At 44.2% G+C, this 21254-nt stretch overlaps 1 protein-coding gene across 1 annotated transcript in view; it reads right to left on the minus strand.

The window, feature by feature from the left end:
- nup160 (nucleoporin 160) overlaps window positions 1-20766 on the minus strand; it is a 58891-nt gene extending 38125 nt beyond the window's left edge. Inside the window, exons 1-10 of the mRNA XM_083663070.1 lie at window positions 20675-20766; window positions 19590-19698; window positions 14874-15084; window positions 13655-13877; window positions 12832-13022; window positions 8735-8971; window positions 5112-5209; window positions 4918-5002; window positions 4518-4586; window positions 1049-1132 (exon numbers count right to left, since the gene is read on the minus strand). Coding sequence (XP_083519196.1) covers window positions 1049-1132; window positions 4518-4586; window positions 4918-5002; window positions 5112-5209; window positions 8735-8971; window positions 12832-13022; window positions 13655-13877; window positions 14874-15084; window positions 19590-19698; window positions 20675-20765 — 1398 coding nt within the window. The 5' untranslated portion in view covers window position 20766. The remainder of the gene's footprint in view (window positions 1-1048; window positions 1133-4517; window positions 4587-4917; window positions 5003-5111; window positions 5210-8734; window positions 8972-12831; window positions 13023-13654; window positions 13878-14873; window positions 15085-19589; window positions 19699-20674) is intronic.
- Between the last annotated feature and the right edge of the window lie 488 nt (window positions 20767-21254).

Below are 21254 nucleotides of genomic sequence, written 5' to 3' on the forward strand. Positions count from 1 at the left end.
TCATTTAATGAATGAATTAGGTTCAGGGCTCGACATTAACGGATGCCCGGTTGCCCTGGGTAACCAAAAAAAAAAAAAGGGCAAGTCCCGCGAGACTTTCCAGACGAGAGTTGTGTCTCACTGACCCGACAGGCAAAAATGGGCTGCCTGTAACTAGTGAAAAGAGCCCGGGGGAGAAATGCAGTCTGATCGTTCCTTAGGGAACAGTTTATGACGATATGCGTCGAAAACGGGAATAAAACTGTCTATTTAAATGGAGGAAAAGCATGCTGCCACTTGGCCCTCACGGTGCTCCATTCTAGGAGTGGCTTGGACGCTATTGATCTCAAAACAATGCCTAGGACGACAAAAACGCTGCGGAGAGCACTGGGTGAGTTGTCAGATCATAATTAATGTGAGGAGAGGGCTGCAGGTTAAAAAAAAACGAAATTCTCTTTTAATAAGCCACCAGCCAAATTTGAACGATGATGAACGTCGCAAAGTATATAAATTTAGGTTTGACAGTCATGGCAAAAGTCATGAGAATCAATTAGATTTTAGAGTGTATTTTCTCCCGAGGACTGTGTGGGCATGTCCAGTCTGCAGCAGAGGAGACCTGCTGGAGAAGACCTGCTCGGAGGAGACCTCTCTCTCCGTTAACGGAGAGAGAGAAAGAGAGAGAGAAGGAAAGAGAGATGGAATGTGTGTGTTCGCACGTTGCTCGACGCATAGCACAGACAGAGAGGGTTTACAGAGAGGAAGATATCTCTGCGCTGCGAGTGCACAGCGCTACTGTGTGTGTCTGTGTGTGTGCGCGCGTGCGTGCATGCGTGTGTGTGATTTGATTAAATCTTATGACGTGATAAGATCATGCATTTTAGCACCGCTCTCTTCAATGAGGAAATGGAAATCCAGACCTTGTAGAAAAGTGGCGATTTTAAGGCTTTGGGTTGAAAGTAATGGCTCATACTTTCTGAGCCACACAATTACTCACATAAGACCCTAAATAACAGTTAAAACGTTTTTGTGGATTTTGGTTTCCAGGGACTTTAAGCATTAAATTAGGTACCTCACTCTCCATGGCCACGGTCACCTCTTTCTTCAGAGCCTCCCAGGGCAAGTCCACAATCCTCTCTGAGCCTCTCTTGTAGATCTGACAGGCACAAAACACAAAATGGGCCATAACATTTATTATTATTATATTTTACCTTTATTTGTGCAGGTTAGCCTCATGTCTGGCCAAGAAAACCAGTATAAATTTAATCAAGTTACAGACGCCACAACAAACATCTCATCACCACATTACAACACTATACATGATCCACAAAAAAATCTGTGCTTCATAAACATTGGAGTTGTTTCAATATGGCCTTGTAAATAAAAAGATAGCAGTGACTACATCAGCCTGGTGCCTTGTAAATAAAAAGATAGCAGTGACTACATCAGCCTGGTGCCTTGTAAATAAAAAGATAGCAGTGACTACATCAGCCTGTAAATAAAAAGATAGCAGTGACTACATCAGCCTGGTACCTTGTAAATAAAAAGATAGCAGTGACTACATCAGCCTGGTGCCTTGTAAATAAAAAGATAGCAGTGACTACATCAGCCTGGTGCCTTGTAAATAAAAAGATAGCAGTGACTACATCAGCCTGGTGCCTTGTAAATAAAAAGATAGCAGTGACTACATCAGCCTGGTACCTTGTAAATAAAAAGATAGCAGTGACTACATCAGCCTGTAAATAAAAAGATAGCAGTGACTACATCAGCCTGGTACCTTGTAAATAAAAAGATAGCAGTGACTACATCAGCCTGGTACCTTGTAAATAAAAAGATAGCAGTGACTACATCAGCCTGTAAATAAAAAGATAGCAGTGACTACATCAGCCTGGTGCCTTGTAAATAAAAAGATAGCAGTGACTACATCAGCCTGTAAATAAAAAGATAGCAGTGACTACATCAGCCTGGTGCCTTGTAAATAAAAAGATAGCAGTGACTACATCAGCCTGGTACCTTGTAAATAAAAAGATAGCAGTGACTACATCAGCCTGGTACCTTGTAAATAAAAAGATAGCAGTGACTACATCAGCCTGTAAATAAAAAGATAGCAGTGACTACATCAGCCTGGTGCCTTGTAAATAAAAAGATAGCAGTGACTACATCAGCCTGTAAATAAAAAGATAGCAGTGACTACATCAGCCTGGTGCCTTGTAAATAAAAAGATAGCAGTGACTACATCAGCCTGGTACCTTGTAAATAAAAAGATAGCAGTGACTACATCAGCCTGGTACCTTGTAAATAAAAAGATAGCAGTGACTACATCAGCCTGTAAATAAAAAGATAGCAGTGACTACATCAGCCTGGTGCCTTGTAAATAAAAAGATAGCAGTGACTACATCAGCCTGGTACCTTGTAAATAAAAAGATAGCAGTGACTACATCAGCCTGTAAATAAAAAGATAGCAGTGACTACATCAGCCTGGTGCCTTGTAAATAAAAAGATAGCAGTGACTACATCAGCCTGGTGCCTTGTAAATAAAAAGATAGCAGTGACTACATCAGCCTGGTACCTTGTAAATAAAAAGATAGCAGTGACTACATCAGCCTGGTACCTTGTAAATAAAAAGATAGCAGTGACTACATCAGCCTGGTGCCTTGTAAATAAAAAGATAGCAGTGACTACATCAGCCTGTAAATAAAAAGATAGCAGTGACTACATCAGCCTGGTGCCTTGTAAATAAAAAGATAGCAGTGACTACATCAGCCTGGTACCTTGTAAATAAAAAGATAGCAGTGACTACATCAGCCTGGTACCTTGTAAATAAAAATATAGCAGTGACTACATCAGCCTGTAAATAAAAAGATAGCAGTGACTACATCAGCCTGGTGCCTTGTAAATAAAAAGATAGCAGTGACTACATCAGCCTGTAAATAAAAAGATAGCAGTGACTACATCAGCCTGGTGCCTTGTAAATAAAAAGATAGCAGTGACTACATCAGCCTGGTACCTTGTAAATAAAAAGATAGCAGTGACTACATCAGCCTGTAAATAAAAAGATAGCAGTGACTACATCAGCCTGGTGCCTTGTAAATAAAAAGATAGCAGTGACTACATCAGCCTGGTACCTTGTAAATAAAAAGATAGCAGTGACTACATCAGCCTGTAAATAAAAAGATAGCAGTGACTACATCAGCCTGGTGCCTTGTAAATAAAAAGATAGCAGTGACTACATCAGCCTGGTGCCTTGTAAATAAAAAGATAGCAGTGACTACATCAGCCTGGTACCTTGTAAATAAAAAGATAGCAGTGACTACATCAGCCTGGTACCTTGTAAATAAAAAGATAGCAGTGACTACATCAGCCTGGTGCCTTGTAAATAAAAAGATAGCAGTGACTACATCAGCCTGGTGCCTTGTAAATAAAAAGATAGCAGTGACTACATCAGCCTGTAAATAAAAAGATAGCAGTGACTACATCAGCCTGGTGCCTTGTAAATAAAAAGATAGCAGTGACTACATCAGCCTGGTGCCTTGTAAATAAAAAGATAGCAGTGACTACATCAGCCTGGTACCTTGTAAATAAAAAGATAGCAGTGACTACATCAGCCTGGTACCTTGTAAATAAAAAGATAGCAGTGACTACATCAGCCTGGTGCCTTGTAAATAAAAAGATAGCAGTGACTACATCAGCCTGGTGCCTTGTAAATAAAAAGATAGCAGTGACTACATCAGCCTGGTGCCTTGTAAATAAAAAGATAGCAGTGACTACATCAGCCTGGTACGACAAACACAGAATCCATTCCTCAAACTGAAGTGGCTTAACTGGGGGAAAGAACGATTACCTTTTTTTAAACTTCTTTATCTTGCTCTGAATCACATATTACATTTTTAGGCAGCTCATCAATGAGCACAACAGTCTCTCAAATTCCTACTACATCAAAGTCAAAAGCACTCAACAATCACACCCTCTACAAACAACAGATTTAACCAATATTCCTAAAAAGTTTCCAGCTGAAAAAACAGAGCCAGGGAGAAATGGTAGAGCGGCAGAGCGTTCCAGGTGGTGGTCCTTAGCTGTATAGCGTTAACTATTGCTCAGGTGGTGGTCCTTACCTGTAGAGCGTTAACTATGGCTCAGGTGGTGGTCCTTACCTGTAGAGCGTTAACTATGGCTCAGGTGGTGGTCCTTACCTGTAGAGCTTTAACTATTGCTCAGGTGGTGGTCCTTAGCTGTATAGCGTTAACTATTGCTCAGGTGGTGGTCCTTACCTGTAGAGCGTTAACTATGGCTCAGGTGGTGGTCCTTACCTGTAGAGCGTTAACTATGGCTCAGGTGGTGGTCCTTACCTGTAGAGCTTTAACTATTGCTCAGGTGGTGGTCCTTACCTGTAGAGCTTTAACTATGGCTGAGGCGGTGGTCCTTACCTGTAGAGCGTTAACTATGGCTCAGGTGGTGGTCCTTACCTGTAGAGCTTTAACTATGGCTCAGGTGGTGGTCCTTACCTGTAGAGCTTTAACTATGGCTGAGGCGGTGGTCCTTACCTGTAGAGCTTTAACTATGGCTGAGGCAGTGAAGCGCAGAGGGGAGAAGAGCACCTCCAGGTATGTCTCCTGTTAATGTACAACACACGTGTATGAAGAAAATGGCTAAAAACATAATCCTGATTATTTAGCATTCTGATATTTTATCTCAATAATTTGAAGGGGGAAATGTATCGCACCTTTGTCATTTTATGTGAATATCATTTTCAACTACACTGCTCATTTGTGATTTATTGATCCCTGAAGGAGCAATTTCTCTTTTCCCCAGAGGTCAGATCAGGGTCTGCTACAGAGCAGCAGCCCTGGAGCTGGCAGGGATGCAGTGCCTTGCTCAAAGACACCTCAGCAGGGTGGGTACTAGGTGGTTAAATGTGGGGTGATGGTACTGAGCTGATCTTACCCTGGGGTCCTGGTCCACTCCGATGTCAATCTCCTCCTCTGGTGGCGGCTGAACAAACACCTGGTTCCACTGGCCCGCTGTATTACTGAAAAACAGACAGGCAGAAGCTAAACACAACAAACATATTTCCCAAAACTATCTGTCCCAGAACTCATTTAAATTCTTAGTGATCGTTGTGGGACCATCCTACTCACTGTTCAAAGTTGATGTATTTGACAATGGTGGTGTTGGAGTCATCCACCCAGAGTGCCCAGATGTCAGTGGAGGTCAGGGCAAAGTCCACCAGCGTCTCCTGCTCAGAGAACATCAGATCAACAGACAATCAATCACTTCATACTTTCCCATTAAAACACAGACTGTTGGTCAGCACTAGAGAGAAAAAGATACTTTATTAAAACACACAGACTGTTGGTCAGCACTAGAGAGAAAAAGATACTTTATTAAAACACACAGACTGTTGGTCAGCACTAGAGAGAAAAATAAACTTTGTTTTCCACAGAAAACAAACATGCAATGTCTTTTGGTTTTGACCTCAACTGTGGAATGCATACAAGAGCCTTCCCCGAGGATGTCAGGCTTCACTAGAGCTCTTATGAGGTTCAAAGATTAAACCGTCAGGAGTTAAACTAAACACATACGAGGTTAAATTGGGAGTAGGTTGGGGGAGCAGCAGTGTTGTGAAGATCCTCAACAGCTGACCGGGCCTAAAAAAAAATAAAGTTTGGTTCCGGTTGCCGACCGACCCTGTCAATTTACGTGCGACCCAATTTATTTTATGAGCATGTTGATTTGACGGTGGCGCTATGGCTGGCTCACACTACAAGATTTTAGTGTGAGCTGTTTGCAGATCCAATCTTAACCCTCCCGATCTGCTCACAGCCTCATCGGGGCCTTCCCCGATCATATCAAACATGTTTGATATTTAGGACTGAAAATCTGCGCGAATACATCGTTCTGCTGCTGCGCGAGACTCCCGTCATTATCGTTAATTGACGCGGCTCATTTGATGCGCTGCACTGCACGCATCAGATAGGCTACCAAATACCAACAGCACAGAACCATGAGGATTTGGGGGAAAATGTCACTAATTTATATCACAATGAATGACCAATGAATAAAAAGTTGTTATATCGTAGTTTTGAGCCCCTGCAGTCAGAGGCTGTAATCTCCTACCTGTCTATCGAGCAGTGTGGGGGGGAAAAGGCATTGCTGCTGCGGGAAGCAATCCAGTCTATCCAAACTTTTGCCGATCTCATGGCATGCAGCAGGGGAATATATTTTGGTAGCCCATGTGTTTGTGTTCTTACTTGTACAGACAATAGACTCGCGTTGTTACACGCATGCTAACTACCGTGAGATTCATTTGTTTGGCGAGACGGGCATGAAAATGAGGAAAGAGAGAGAGGCGAGGTGGGGGCGGAGCGCTTTGGTCACTGCTGGAACCCCAAAAACGAGTATGGCCGGGCGTCAAGGTGATTATCCTGCCGATAATCTTAATAATATCCTGTAGTGCGTGGTGCGCCACATTTACAAATCTTGTAGTGTGTGCATGTTTGAGATTCTAGGGGAGATAAACGATAATGACGGGAGGCTTGCACAGCAGCAGGATGATGTAGGCTATTCACGCAGATTTTCAGTCCTAAATATCAAACATGTTTGATATGAAAGCATTCATATTGACTTAAATATTTTGTTCATATAAAAACGTGTGTAGAGCACAGTGGTAGAGTACATGTAGGCTATGTTATGAAAAAAAGTATCCATCGCTGCTGTAATTTTAAGGAAAATAAAAATATATATATATTTCCTATCTATCCCTTGCTGCCACTGGGAAAAAAAATAAAAAAATAAAATAAAATAAATTCCCTACCGACCCATCACCGAATTGACAACCAACAGGAACCAAACTTATTTTTTTTTAGGCCCCGGACTCCTAAAAGGTATAAAGACTAAAAACACGATTTCAGACGGCAGCCCGTCTTTATTGTCACTACAACACATGCATGCGGCCACAACACACACTCATGCTGACGGTGGCCGGTGAAATATGTCCTCTGCATTTGACCCATCCAGGCTTGTCCTTTCCTCCAGGGGGCAGGCCAGGAGCAGTGGTCGCTATTTCTTTCCAGCGCCCGGGGACCATCATTGGACCAACTTCAGATGTTGTCGTCACTGGTCGGATGACGATCTTCTGCATGTTTTTAGTGGGGGGTTATGTACGGAGGAACCCCCTGGGGGGTACGGGGAGAACATGCAAACTCCACACAGAAAGGCCCTTTCGACGAGATAGCCCACCTGGGCGGTAGGCACTGAAGATATGGAGGGGGCCACAACTCCAGCGCCCACAGCGTCCCAGGCGAGAATCGAACTCAGGACCTTCTAGCTGTGAGGCGACAGCGCTACCAACTGCGCCACCGTACCCCGTACTACTAGTAACATCATTACTAGATATGTTGGCCTGGACACTCAAATGTCAACATGACATGCCACCTCTCATGCTCATTAAGACTTCACTTTGTGTTGTAGTGAAAATGTGTGAAATTCTCCTGCTTTAAAATTGTGTATTTATGTGTATATATTTATGTGTATGTTTTGTTTTTTTGTTATAGACGACATGTGTATATTTGATCCTTTTTCTTAACTCAAGTTATATTTGTTCGATTTGTGTTTTTGTATTTCTAGTTGTTTACAATGAATATATTCCCAGTGAAGTTTACCGTTTTATTGCATTGATGTGATTTTGGACAATAAAGTTTATTGTCAAACGGTAAAATATCCTGCCTACATTGCATACCTCAAGTCCCGTCAAGTCACATCTTTGTCAAGCATTTGATATTTGAGGGGTCATTGGCAAAAAATAAAAGTAATATAATGTGTATATATAATATAAGAGTATCGGCCGATATATCGATATTGGAATTGTTTTACTCCCCAATATCGGTATCGGGCCCAAAAGTCAAGTATCGGTCAGGCTCTACTGTCAATACCACTCATCATTTTCCCCCCTGGTCTACAGTGGTTTGATTTGGTGAAAGCAACAGGGGCCGGTTGCACCAAGTGGTCTTAACTATGCCTGGTCGTAACTCCTACGTCGGTCTTAGTTAAGACCAGTCTTTAGAGTGGATTTACGCCTGTTGCACCAACACGGCTTACGTCTGGTCTTAACTATGCTGGTCGTAGCAATGCGCGTCCATGTGAATTGCCAGGGAATGCACCCTGATTGGATGATGTTGCAAAAATGTGCCTCGCGACCTGCTTGGAGCGTCACTGTGCCACTACGCTCTCTCAGCCACTACTGTATGTGCATCACTACACCCTCTTTCATCCCACCCTCCCTCGCTCCGGGGGAAAAATGGCGGCGATTGAGCCAGACAGACAGTCTGAATGAAATTGAATGTAACGTTCCCAATTCTATGTATTAAATTCTAAAAAATTAACGGCAACATTTGGGAAGGCTAAGCCACACAACTAGTTAGTTATAATCTAACATCGTGCTTCAAAGACGGAGAACTGGCTGTGTTACGACGATGACGGTAAGGACTCAAAAAGGTCTCAGCGGAGATCTCTGTTACAGGCAGGCTCTACGCCTCCTCCTGACCAGGCGTAAGAGTTACGCCTGGTCGTAGTGAAAATAAGGCTTAAGCCGTCTTGGTGCAACCGGCGTAGCTGTTAGGTCGTAAAGTTACGACCAACTTAGCTTAAGACCAGTGTAAGACCAGTTGGTGCAACTGGCCCCTGGTGAATTTCTGGGATTTGCGAGTCCCTGTCCCAGGCTGACCTGTGTGGAGAAGAGAGTGGAGATGTGCTCGAGGCTGACCTGTGTGGAGAAGAGAGTGGAGATGTGCTCCAGGCTGTAGCGGTTGTTGTCGGTGGCGACCAGCTGCAGAACGGTGAACTGTCCTCTCTGCGGCACAGCCAGGTAGACGGCCACACACAGGCCTGTGGCCGGAGAGAAGGTCACGCGCAGCCGGTGGCCTTGAGCCGCCACGCGCTTCACCCCTTTACAGGCGGGCATGTGCTCCAACATGTCCGCCTCCAGCAAACAGCTCTGGTCCTGTGGGGCAGAGGAGGCTTGGTCATATTATTTCATGTGCTACACAGTATGCTCGTCATTAAGAAGATATTCCATAAAATATCTAAATTAAAATACTTTCATAAATATAGTTACATTTACTAATCACTACATTTCATACAATTGCTACACAGAAACAGCAATACTACTACTACTAGTGACAACAATTAAGAAGATTTGAGGAACAAATTCCTTCTCAACTTTAAAACTGACAAAAGCAACAAAGCAAAGTTTCCTTTCAATCGGACTTAAAATAAAAAAAATTAAAGGGTCACTTTCCCCATTTTCAACCAGCTTTGAATCATTACAATGTCGCTCGTATCCAACATGTTTTACGTCAGGATTGTGCAAGGGACTTTCTGCAAGCTAACAGGTTGCTCTCGCTGCAGGCAACATGGAGGCAAGCTAACAGGGTGCTCTCGTTGCAGGCAACATGGAGGCAAGCTAACAGGGTGCTCTCGTTGCAGGCAACATGGAGGCAAGCTAACAGGGTGCTCTCGTTGCAGGCAACATGGAGGCAAGCTAACAGGGTGCTCTCGCTGCAGGCAACATGGAGGCAAGCTAACAGGGTGCTCTCGCTGCAGGCAACATGGAGGCAAGCTAACAGGGTGCTCTCGCTGCAGGCAACATGGAGGCAAGCTAACAGGGTGCTCTCGTTGCAGGCAACATGGAGGCAAGCTAACAGGGTGCTCTCGCTGCAGGCAACATGGAGGCAAGCTAACAGGGTGCTCTCGCTGCAGGCAACATGGAGGCAAGCTAACAGGGTGCTCTCGCTGCAGGCAACATGGAGGCAAGCTAACAGGGTGCTCTCGCTGCAGGCAACATGGAGGCAAGCTAACAGGGTGCTCTCGCTGCAGGCAACATGGAGGCAAGCTAACAGGGTGCTCTCGTTGCAGGCAACATGGAGGCAAGCTAACAGGGTGCTCTCGCTGCAGGCAACATGGAGGCAAGCTAACAGGGTGCTCTCGTTGCAGGCAACATGGAGGCAAGATAAACACTGTTCCTTTGCACATACCAACATTACAATGATACAAAGGTGGTTGAAAATCTGCAAAAGTGTCCTTTAAGGACTAATGCTAGTGCTAATAAAGCAGAAGCATAAAAGTCAAAAACAGCATTCCGTGAGTTTGTCGCATAAAGTGCTTTATCAGTAACCAGTAACACGCACAGCTTGAAATGAAGCATGAGCTTAGCGGCTGAACTCCCAACACTGAGAACCAGGGATGTCATGATACTAGAATTTCTACTTCAATACCGATACCGAGAAAAATATCGACACTCTTATACCATTTTCGATACCCCGCGGTATCGAAAAATAAACAAAGACAGATATAGCCTAAGCCTATATCAATTGTTTTTAAGCTCAATAAACACAGATTTAATATGTGTCCTGAATTTATCCCACTTGTCCTGTATTTGAAATCTTAAAGGACACGTTGTCCTGCAGCTGTTTTGTCTAGCGGAAACTAGGGGTGTCACGGTACACAAAAGTCACGGTTCGGTACGTACCTGGGTTTTGGGGTCACGGTTCGGTACGAATACGGTACGGTATAACGCGGGAAAAAGCAAAAAAAACAAACATCTTTTCATTTTTTATTTGGAACCTTGGGCATTCATTTTGAACAGGCAGTACTAGTGCTCCACCTAGTGTCACAAACTGGTACAGCATGGCCCTGTTTCAAGCAGTAAACAGTACATTAACAGTGAACATACACTCTCTTGCATTAGGTTATATTTGATGTAGGGCTGTGCTGGGTTTGTATGTAGGGCTGTGCTGGGTTTATGTAACGCTGGGCTGCTACTGCCTCTTGTAGCTTCTCAGCTAGGTGGGCGCTAGTGTGCTGTTCATACACAGGTCTCGTTAGAACAGGATTCTTCATTTCCCACTCACTGTTGATGTAGTGTGCGCTCATGGTGAGGTAGCTTTCAGTAGCACGGGACGTCCATCCATCAGTTGTTAATGCAGCGGCGGGTGCAGTGGACAGGCCGTTCTCAATCACTGCTCGTGTGCGCGTGTACAGACGTGGGACCACGGTTTCGCTCATGTGTGAACGGCATGGGACCTTGTAACGAGGCTCGAGTACCTTTAATAAATGCCTGAAGCCGGCTTGCTCTACCACTGCATATGGGCACATATCCATGGAAATGTAGACGCCAATCGCCTCTGTAATCTTCTTGTGTCGGTCTGTGTTGGCATTCAGAGGATGGTTAAAAGCAGCAGGGAGAAGCAGTTGTCCCGTTTTATTTACCCTGTCTCCGGTGATCGGTGCATCTGGGTGATGTCGCCTGAGATGCGTTAGCATGTTGGAGGTGTTTCCACTGACGTACCCAACAACTGCCGAACAACGCCGACACACTGTCTTTGTTTCGATCAATCTCTCGCACTCCATCGCTGTTGTAGTCGACTGGGAAGCCGAAACTCTCCCACACCGCTGATTTAAAAGAAGGTGGCGGCTCTTCAAGCTCTTGCATCTTGCATGCCTCGCCTCTCGCCATAGCGTTAGTTAAAGTGACTGGCAAAATGGACGGCTTTCTCGTGTTGTTTTCGCATGTCTTCTTCTGTGGTGTTTAATGGCGTTCAAACAGCGTTCGTTTAGGTGCTTTACTGCCACCTTCTGGATTCGGCGTATTCGTCGTGGAGCTCCATGTATTGTACCGTGATGCCCGTACCGTGAACTCACGGGACGAATACACATACCGCGACACCCCTAGCGGAAACCCTGATCATACCACAGCAGATTACCCCTGCTCTAGTCATCAGCCTATCATAACACAGCAGATTACCCCTGCTCTAGTCATCAGCCTATCATAACACAGCAGATTACCCCTGCTCTAGTCATCAGCCTATCATAACACAGCAGATTACCCCTGCTCTAGTCATAAGCCTATCATAACACAGCAGATTAACCCTGCTCTAGTCATCAGCCTATCATAACACAGCAGATTACCCCTGCTCTAGTCATCAGCCTATCATAACACAGCAGATTACCCCTGCTCTAGTCATCAGCCTATCATACCACAGCAGATTACCCCTGCTCTAGTCATCAGCCTATCATACCACAGCAGATTACCCCTGCTCTAGTCATCAGCCTATCATAACACAGCAGGTTACCCCTGCTCTAGTCATCAGCCTATCATAACACAGCAGATTACCCCTGCTCTAGTCATCCGCCTATCATAACACAGCAGATTACCCCTGCTCTAGTCATCAGCCTATCATAACACAGCAGATTACCCGTGCTCTAGTCATCAGCCTATCATAACACAGCAGATTACCCCTGCTCTAGTCATCAGCCTATCATAACACAGCAGATTACCCCTGCTCTAGTCATCAGCCTATCATAACACAGCAGATTACCCCTGCTCTAGTCATCAGCCTATCATAACACAACAGATTACCCCTGCTCTAGTCATCAGCCTATCACAACACAGCAGAGTACTCCTGCTCTAGTCATCAGCCTATCATAATACAGCAGATTACCCCTGCTCTAGTCATCAGCCTATCAGAATACGTTGAACTTTTTGAAGCAAAGATACCCACCAATGACAGGGAGGGAGAAATCGGTGGTATGTTTGATTTCTCATTAAGAGAAAGCACTGCTCATATTGATACAGATGCAAATGAGTATTGTATCAGTTTAACATTTTTAGTAATGACTTTTATCGATACTTTTGACAACCCTACTGAGAACATGTGAGTGAGTGAGTGAGCGAGCGAGCGAGTGAGTGAGTGAGTGAGTGAGTGTGTGAGTGAGTGAGTGAGTGAGTGAGTGAGTGAGTGTGTGAGTGAGTGAGTGAGTGAGTGAGTGAGTGAGTGAGCGAGTGAGTGAAAAGTGTCTGACCCTGAAGGACCACATGCGGAGTTTGTGATCCTGGCAGAGGGCGAAGATGAAGCAGTCGTCCTCCAGCTCCCGCACAGCCAGACTGACGGCCAGGTCCCCGGGGCTCTGCTCCCCCCGCATAGCTGAGGGCATCCAGCCTGCCAACCTCTGCATGACCGTGCTCCTCTTCAGCTCCACCACACACACACTCCCTACACCACACACACACACACACACACACACACACACACACACACACACACACACACACACACACACACACACACACACACACACACACTTTCTTTTTAACATTGACATATAATCTGATGTTAATATTTGAGTGATACAACAGGAGCACCTATATGAAGAAAACTGCCTTGGAGATTAGGGGTGTCAAAATGAATCGTTTAATCGATGCGGACGTGTGAATCGAATTGAATCGTTGACAGATAATCGCTGAATCGTTTACGTTTAAATTTATGTTGACATTCAGATTTTAAAGCACTTTCCAAGTAAAAAAGGGAGTTGATATTTATCTGAATATGAATGTGAATCGATGCCTAGTATACTATAAATTCAATACCACTTCTGAAAAGATTGTTCTTTTCAGTACCTCACTTTGTTTAATGAAAGCACGTTTCATTAAATGAAATGAAAACATTTTCTGACATCTAACTTTCTAAATAAAATCAGAACAAACTCAACTGATTTGATTACTTTTCCAAATAGGAGAACATTTAGGATCCAAAATGTGGCACTTTGAAAATCGGTTCCGATACCAAACAGTGCCAGTGTAGAGATGGGTATCATTGTTGAATGGCGCGTTACACATCCTCCTCACCCTGTGTGTCGTGCGGTGGCATAGTGATGACCATGATGCCGCCGGCAGGCGAGGCCAGGGCGTAGTGGGACTCCCCCTGGTGGCTGAGCCAGGCGGTGGCGGCGCTCGGACCCCCCGTCTGCCCTGGCGCTGTGGGGATGACGGCGCTGTGGGCGGGGTCCTGCAGGCTCAGCTTGCCCATGTCGGTGAAGATGGACTGCATGTGGAGCTCCGTCACCAGCTCCTGGGAGAGGATGGGACGGACGGTGGAGAAAGGTTGGAGGAGGCTTTGGTATTGTGGGTCGGTGGAGACGAAACTGCCATGTTTCCCTTCAGAGCAGTTATTCTGACATCTGTCAAGAGCTACATGGCAGTATTTCCTGCATCTCCACTGTACAGATATTTTTCAAATGATTTGTTCTATTGTTATTAATACCTCTTCTTTGCTGCTGCAGACCCAAATGAACACTGCTTTCCCAAACGTTTCAACACTTTTGCCAAATTCGTTTTCCGCAATTTCCCATTCTTTCCCCACCTAGAGCCCTGCACACGCATCACTAGCATAGCAGACAGAAAGGGTCACTCACGCTGCGGTACATGCGTGTGGGGTGAGGCAGCACCACGCGGTGTACAGTAGTAGGGATGGGCATCGAATTTTGAATTTTCGAATAATCGTTGTTATTATCAAGGTCGACTTTTATTATTGAAAGTCGAAATTCGAATTTTTTTTTGTGAGTGAAATGTTGCATTGTCTCCCCTGATTCTAAGTATAGTCAAATCGCTTGGTTTGAGGAAGTAAAACAATTTTTATACGCATTTTAAGCAAGGTTTATGGAAAAATGAATGGCGGATGAAATCCCATGAAGAGGGAGAGGGGGTGACTTTGGCACCCCTTTGGCACTCAGACCTGAGCCTACTAAATATTTAATGAACCACTCATGATTGTCAAAACTGTTTTTTATTTTTGAAAATGTCAATGTCATGTAACATGTTATTTACTTCAGTGGTGCAATGCTTGTTTGAGCTAAAAATCCACAGCAGAAGCTTTTTCTATTAATTAATAAAGCCTTAGACTTAGAATCAGGGAAGACAATGCAACATTTCACAGTTTCACTCACCAAATTTTTTTTTTTTTTTTTCGAATTTCGATTAAAAGTCGACTTTGGCCAGCGAATTTCGAATAGTGTTTTTGCTAGAAATGCCCATCCCTATACAGTAGCAGACAGAAAGGGTCACTCACGCTGCGGTACATGCGTGTGGGGTGAGGCAGCACCACGCGGTGAACACTCTGGTTGGTGACGATGAGGATGATGACATTGTTGAGGGTCTCCTGGATGTTCACGCCTCCAGGAAGCACAGTACAGTGGATGAACTTGAGTTTGACGGCATTGTTGAGCAGGTTGGTGTCCAGACTCTGCTCCACCAGCTGCACCGTATCGCCTGACGTAGACCTACAGCCAACACAAAGATCAGAACTTTAGGTCCAGTCTGACGTAGACCTACAGCCAACACAAAGATCAGAACTTTAGCTCCAGTCTGACGTAGACCTACAGCCAACACAAAGATCAGAACTTTAGGTCCAGTCTGACATAGACCTACAGCCAACACAAAGATCAGAACTTTAGGTCCAGTCTGACGTAGACCTACAGCCAACACAAAGATCAGAACTTTAGCTCCAGTCTGACGTAGACCTACTACAGCCAACACAAAGATCAGAACTTTAGGTCCAGTCTGACGTAGACCGACTACAGCCAACACAAAGATCAGAACTTTAGCTCCAGTCTGACGTAGACCTACTACAGCCAACACAAAGATCAGAACTTTAGGTCCAGTCTGACATAGACCTACAGCCAACACAAAGATCAGAACTTTAGGTCCAGTCTGACGTAGACCTACAGCCAACACAAAGATCAGAACTTTAGGTCCAGTCTGACGTAGACCTACAGCCAACACAAAGATCAGAACTTTAGGTCCAGTCTGACGTAGACCTACAGCCAACACAAAGATCAGAACTTTAGGTCCAGTCTGACGTAGACCTACTACAGCCAACACAAAGATCAGAACTTTAGGTCCAGTCTGACGTAGACCTACTACAGCCAACACAAAGATCAGAACTTTAGGTCCAGTCTGACGTAGACCTACTACAGCCAACACAAAGATCAGAACTTTAGGTCCAGTCTGACGTAGACCTACAGCCAACACAAAGATCAGAACTTTAGGTCCAGTCTGACGTAGACCTACAGCCAACACAAAGATCAGAACTTTAGGTCCAGTCTGACGTAGACCTACTACAGCCAACACAAAGATCAGAACTTTAGGTCCAGTCTGATGTAGACCTACTACAGCCAACACAAAGATCAGAACTTTAGGTCCAGTCTGACGTAGACCTACTACAGCCAACACAAAGATCAGAACTTTAGGTCCAGTCTGATGTAGACCTACTACAGCCAACACAAAGATCAGAACTTTAGGTCCAGTCTGACGTAGACCTACTACAGCCAACACAAAGATCAGAACTTTAGGTCCAGTCAAATGTACTTATAATGTGACACTGCCAGATGATTTCTTTTCACATAACCATCTGGGAATGAGTCGCACGGGAAACCAAAGGGCGGACACTTAAAAAAAGACTGGCAGGTGATTGTAGGGCTGGGCGATATAGCTAAAGAGTATATTATAGATATAAAAATTTTCATATCAGTCCAGTGTTTCCCCTACCATTCTAACAGCGCCTCCACCAGGCCAGGGGAAAAAGAAAAAAAAAGGTTTTTCCCCTGCTCTCCCCAAAATTTCGATAAACCTTTATGTCATATTATTACAATACAACAATACTGGTGTTGACAGTGTTGATAGTAATAGAAGATGTCAAATCATTCAAAACAATAAGCATTTTGCTTTTAGGAGCATCGTGCCAGCGTGCAGCGCTGTTCCAAAACGTGTCAACATGTCGTTGCCTGGGAAATGCACATCCCATAATACAACTGTTTGCATCGCATCCCATAATAGGATGATGATACTTGGGATGCCATTGCCAACATAGATGTGAACAGGTTAGCTAAAAGTTTAGCGTCGCCAGCGAGGGCCTCCACCGTTGCGGCCGGGGTACGTTCTGAAATCCCTCCAGGCCTGAAAACTGTTCTAGGGGAAACACTGCAGTCGATATAGATAATTATTGATCATTTTTAATGACCCGTTTTTATTAATAAATAAAACATCAGAAGAAAAAGAGGTTTGCATTTAACCACTTTATTTTCAACCACCTTATTTTCAACGCACACAGGTAATAATTGTAATGCTAACACTGTCATACATATTGAGTGCAAGCAGTAATTTACAGACATGGTGACGTTTTATTTTGATGACAAAGCCTAGCGTTGCCAGCCTTCTCAACCAAAAAATATTTGGTAATGTGTGTTTCAGGGTTGTTTAACGTGTGGCGATTCAGTGAATGAGCTGCCCCACATTCCATAAAGTAATGTTGGAGATGTCCGCATTTGTGAAATTGGTGTAACAGTAACGTTAGTCTACCGTAACGTTAATGTCCCGGTCGCACAAGACTGCAGGCTTAACACGCTGTCAATTTACGTTAACATGAATTGAAACTCACTCACATTGAATTCTTTGTAATGTTTACAGACAACAGGGTTCTGCTTTCTGCGTCCCTTTTATATGTTCTCCTTCTTCTGTGTTGTTGTTTCACGTGTGTGTGGTGGTGTGGTGCCGGGGTGAGACCAAACATGCTGTTCGTGTCACTAGCACTGCCCATTGTGTCAAGGGATATGATTGGCTGTTTATGAGCTGGGGCGGGTGCACGCTCGGGGTTTGTCTGTATATGATTGGCTGTTTCTGTGTCACTCGTAGCATGCTGTATTAACAAAGGACATGATAAGCTGTTTATGAGCCACGGAGGAGAAGCGCTCTTGTTTTTTTCATGCGGTTTATCAAACGGCTATATCGAGCCATTTTTTTATTGTATTGATCACGTGTCTATCGCGATATATATTGCTATCGTTTTATCGCCCAGCCCTAGGTGATTGGCTGAACCATCTGTCTATCATGGGCTCACTTCTCGCTGTCGTCACACTTAAATTCCACCCATAGCTGCCTCATAGGACCAGTGTAGGAATTAAGCCCCAATATTTTGATTTTATTTTCATTCAATTCATCTCTAACACACACACTCAGCACCTGCAAGCTGGTTGCCAGAAGACGACGATGAAGAACACACACAAACAAATGGCGCTGTTGTTTACACTACGCTTTAGCAACTTTATGCACTAATTAATATTTTTTAAAGTGCCCCCAACATTTTGTAAATGCCCCCAGTTTTCAGACAGCGGAGGCAAAAGTGGCACCCAAAATATTGTTTCAATTTCCTCCACTGCAGAGGACACTGATTGGTGCGAACCACTGGTGGTTCAGATTCAACCACTGGTGGTTCAGATTCAACCACTGGTGGTTCAGATTCAACCCCATGATTGGAGTGTGGCAGGATGGATTTGTTGTGTGATCGTGAACTCATGACCTCATGCGAATCCAGCTGCCTCGCAAGGTGAAGTTATTTATACGTCGTTTACATGTTCACGCTCCGATGGTTTGAAGGTAGGGCGATATGACGATATATATCGTTTTCGCAATAGAAAATGTATTTCATTTCATATGATGCTCTATCGTTTTTATCGTTGTGTTGCAAATCACACTCTTTACGACAATATTGTCCGTCATTTGGGTGACGCTGTGCTTTTGTCATTCCGTTTCCTTTTTTACTCACGTCCACACACACACACACGTTTACTCACGTCCACACACACACACACGTACCAGACTCTGTCAACAATGTTTTTTACTCACGTCCACACACACACGCACCAGACTCTGTCAACAATGTTTTTTACTCACGTCCACACACACACGAGACTCTGTCAACAATGTAATGAGTGGCACAAATGAGTAGAAAGAGCAGGGAAAAGTTACCTCCACTCTAGTCTCATCAAGCTTCCACGGCTGGCACTGCAAGACTACCTCCACTCTGTCCGCCTAGTCTACCCAGGCATTTGCGCTGGGTTAAGTCCGCGTTTGATCCATATTTGCCCATGTCCTTGTAACGTTAAACCTGGCAAAACATCTCCTCTCGTCATCCCAAGGAAATCAATTAAGGAGCAGACAACCAAACGTCTAGCTTGCTAAAGCAAGCTAGTTAGCTTTACCTTCCTTGGGTGAGAGTTGTGTTGGATAACCGGGAAATCCCAGAGTGGAGTATTTTTGTTGAGTGAACTGAACTGGTAACATGGAAATCCCGAAGTCGAGCATTTTTGTTCCTTTATAAACAAATTGAGAGAAGTGGACTGTACTATAAATAACTTATTCTACCCGTTTTGCTCTAATGTAATCTTTGAAAATTGAACTGGTGGTGTGGTTCAGTTTGTGTTTCATTCTACTGCCCTGCAACTAATTATACATTTGTTTGTGTTGTAAAGAATAGCCATGCTTATCTGTATTCTGAATGCTTGTATCCTTTGTGGGGTTTGAGATTGACACATTTTTAACTGGTTTAACCGCTACATAAATAAATGGCCATGTGGTCATTTTATATAAACTATAAATTGAATTTACAGAAAATATGCTATATCGATATGTATATATCATTATCGGGATTCGGGATATGAAATGACCTATATCGGGATATGAGATTTTGGTCATATCGCCCAGCCCTATTTGAAGGAAATGGAAAGCCATACGCTTCTTGAAAAAATGTATGGAGCAAATTCATATGATGGAGGATGATTTGACAGACAGCTGGATCAAAGTGAAGTGTTTTGTAAATGAGTGCTACTTGGTGGATTGGGTGTATGACATTCTCTCCTAGTTGGAGAGGGAAAAGGACAATGGTGAAAGCAGGGCTACCTGTATGCTGTAGCATAGCAGAGAATGGCAGGAAAATGTCAATGTCACTCACCAGTGTATGAATCTGTTGCTGGCGATGGATGGCAGCTTCCCACTGTCCACATAGTGGAACCCTCCGGCACTGTCTGGGAACTTGACCCCACCAGGAAGTGCATTGAGACCTATGGATCATGAGAACCACTACCTTTATTATCAAACTCTCACTTTCCTGTGCCATCAGACTTATGAGCATAGTGCGCTGGTTAGTCGCTATACATTCTGTTCTCTCTTACAGAGAAATTCAAACCAAAATCCATTCAAAAACATGTTAATTTAAAATCACATCTCATTGGCAAAAGGACAACTTTTTCCAAGCCGTTATGGCTTTCTGATAAACTCGGCATACAGATGATCCGCCAAGCAGCAGTTTATCTGAATAACATCAATTTTGTAAGTCGTTCACACTGCTCGCAACTTATTGGTGGAGGAAGAGTGCCTGAATAACAGCCGATTCAGCTTTAACGTGACATTTTATTGTAATAGAAGAATAAGATGGTTGGTGTGGCAGGCAGATACCGAATGGACGAGTCAACTGCAATGATGCGTAATAAAAAGCCTGGCTTGGCATACTTTTCATATACAAGATACACAAGACTATATTAATATAAATTGATACACATATAGTTTGCTGTGAGTTCTCAACATAGCACAGAGCACGGCAAGTTATTGGGACTAGGGGAGGTGGTACACATGTAACGTTATTGTATGTGGTTGCAAGACTGGCCAGATAGCGTGCTGTTCTGTTTGACAGGTGTGTAAACGCGCTAACGTTACCTCCTAACCATTACCTGCTAATAGCTGCTAACTGATACTAAAGCAGGTAACGTTAACGAAGTTCAAACATCGGCAACTGTCATTACAGAAGAGCTAACAATTAGCCTTTTTCACTCCCCATCCAAATAAGCAGAACAGTAACGAGGGCCAATGATAAGGCCCCGTTATAACGTTACCGCTACTAGCTAGCCTGTTAGCTGTGTTAGCCGTGCTAGCATGTGTCAATGAGTCGTGATGACCCCCGCCGCCCGCTTTGTTGTTACATGATCCAGAACACAGACTGTGGAGCTGTAACGTTTGTGGTAGTTAGTCGTAAAGCTTTACCGAGGTTTACTGTTATCTCTCGGAACCTCTGAAGACTTTCCCTCTCAAATCCACAGATCTCTATGAAGCTCCGCTCCAAAACCACCGCCATCTTTGCCTCATGGAACTGTGGGACAAAGAGTGTGGAAGGAAAGAGCTGACAACTAAAATGCATTTTTGGAAACAGACGCTAGAGGCGCTGCGGTAGCGCCAAAGCTGGCCAAAGCAGCCTCGCCGCCATATTGGCCCCCTTGAATTTGTAAATCTCAACCAGAATGAATGTTTACAAACATGTTTTATCCATGGTTTTAGCCTACATGTTTCTGCTTTGATTCTTTCATAGCTTGAATAACTGAATAAGTGTGTGTGTGTGTGTGTGTGTGTGTGTGTGTGTGTGTGTGTGTGTGTGTGTGTGTGTGTGTGTGTGTGTGTGTGTGTGTGTGTGTGTGTGTGTGTGTGTGTGTGTGTGTGTGTGTGTGTGTGTGTGTGTGTGTGTGTGTGTGTGTGTGTGTGTGTGTGTGTGTGTGTGTGTGTGTGTGTGTGTGTGTGTGTGTGTGTGCAAGGCTGGATCTACCAGGGCAACCTGGGCAGATGCATACTG

Source organism: Poromitra crassiceps (assembly GCF_964638095.1).
Source record: "Poromitra crassiceps genome assembly, chromosome: 30".
NCBI classification, from domain to species: Eukaryota; Metazoa; Chordata; class Actinopteri; order Beryciformes; family Melamphaidae; genus Poromitra; species Poromitra crassiceps.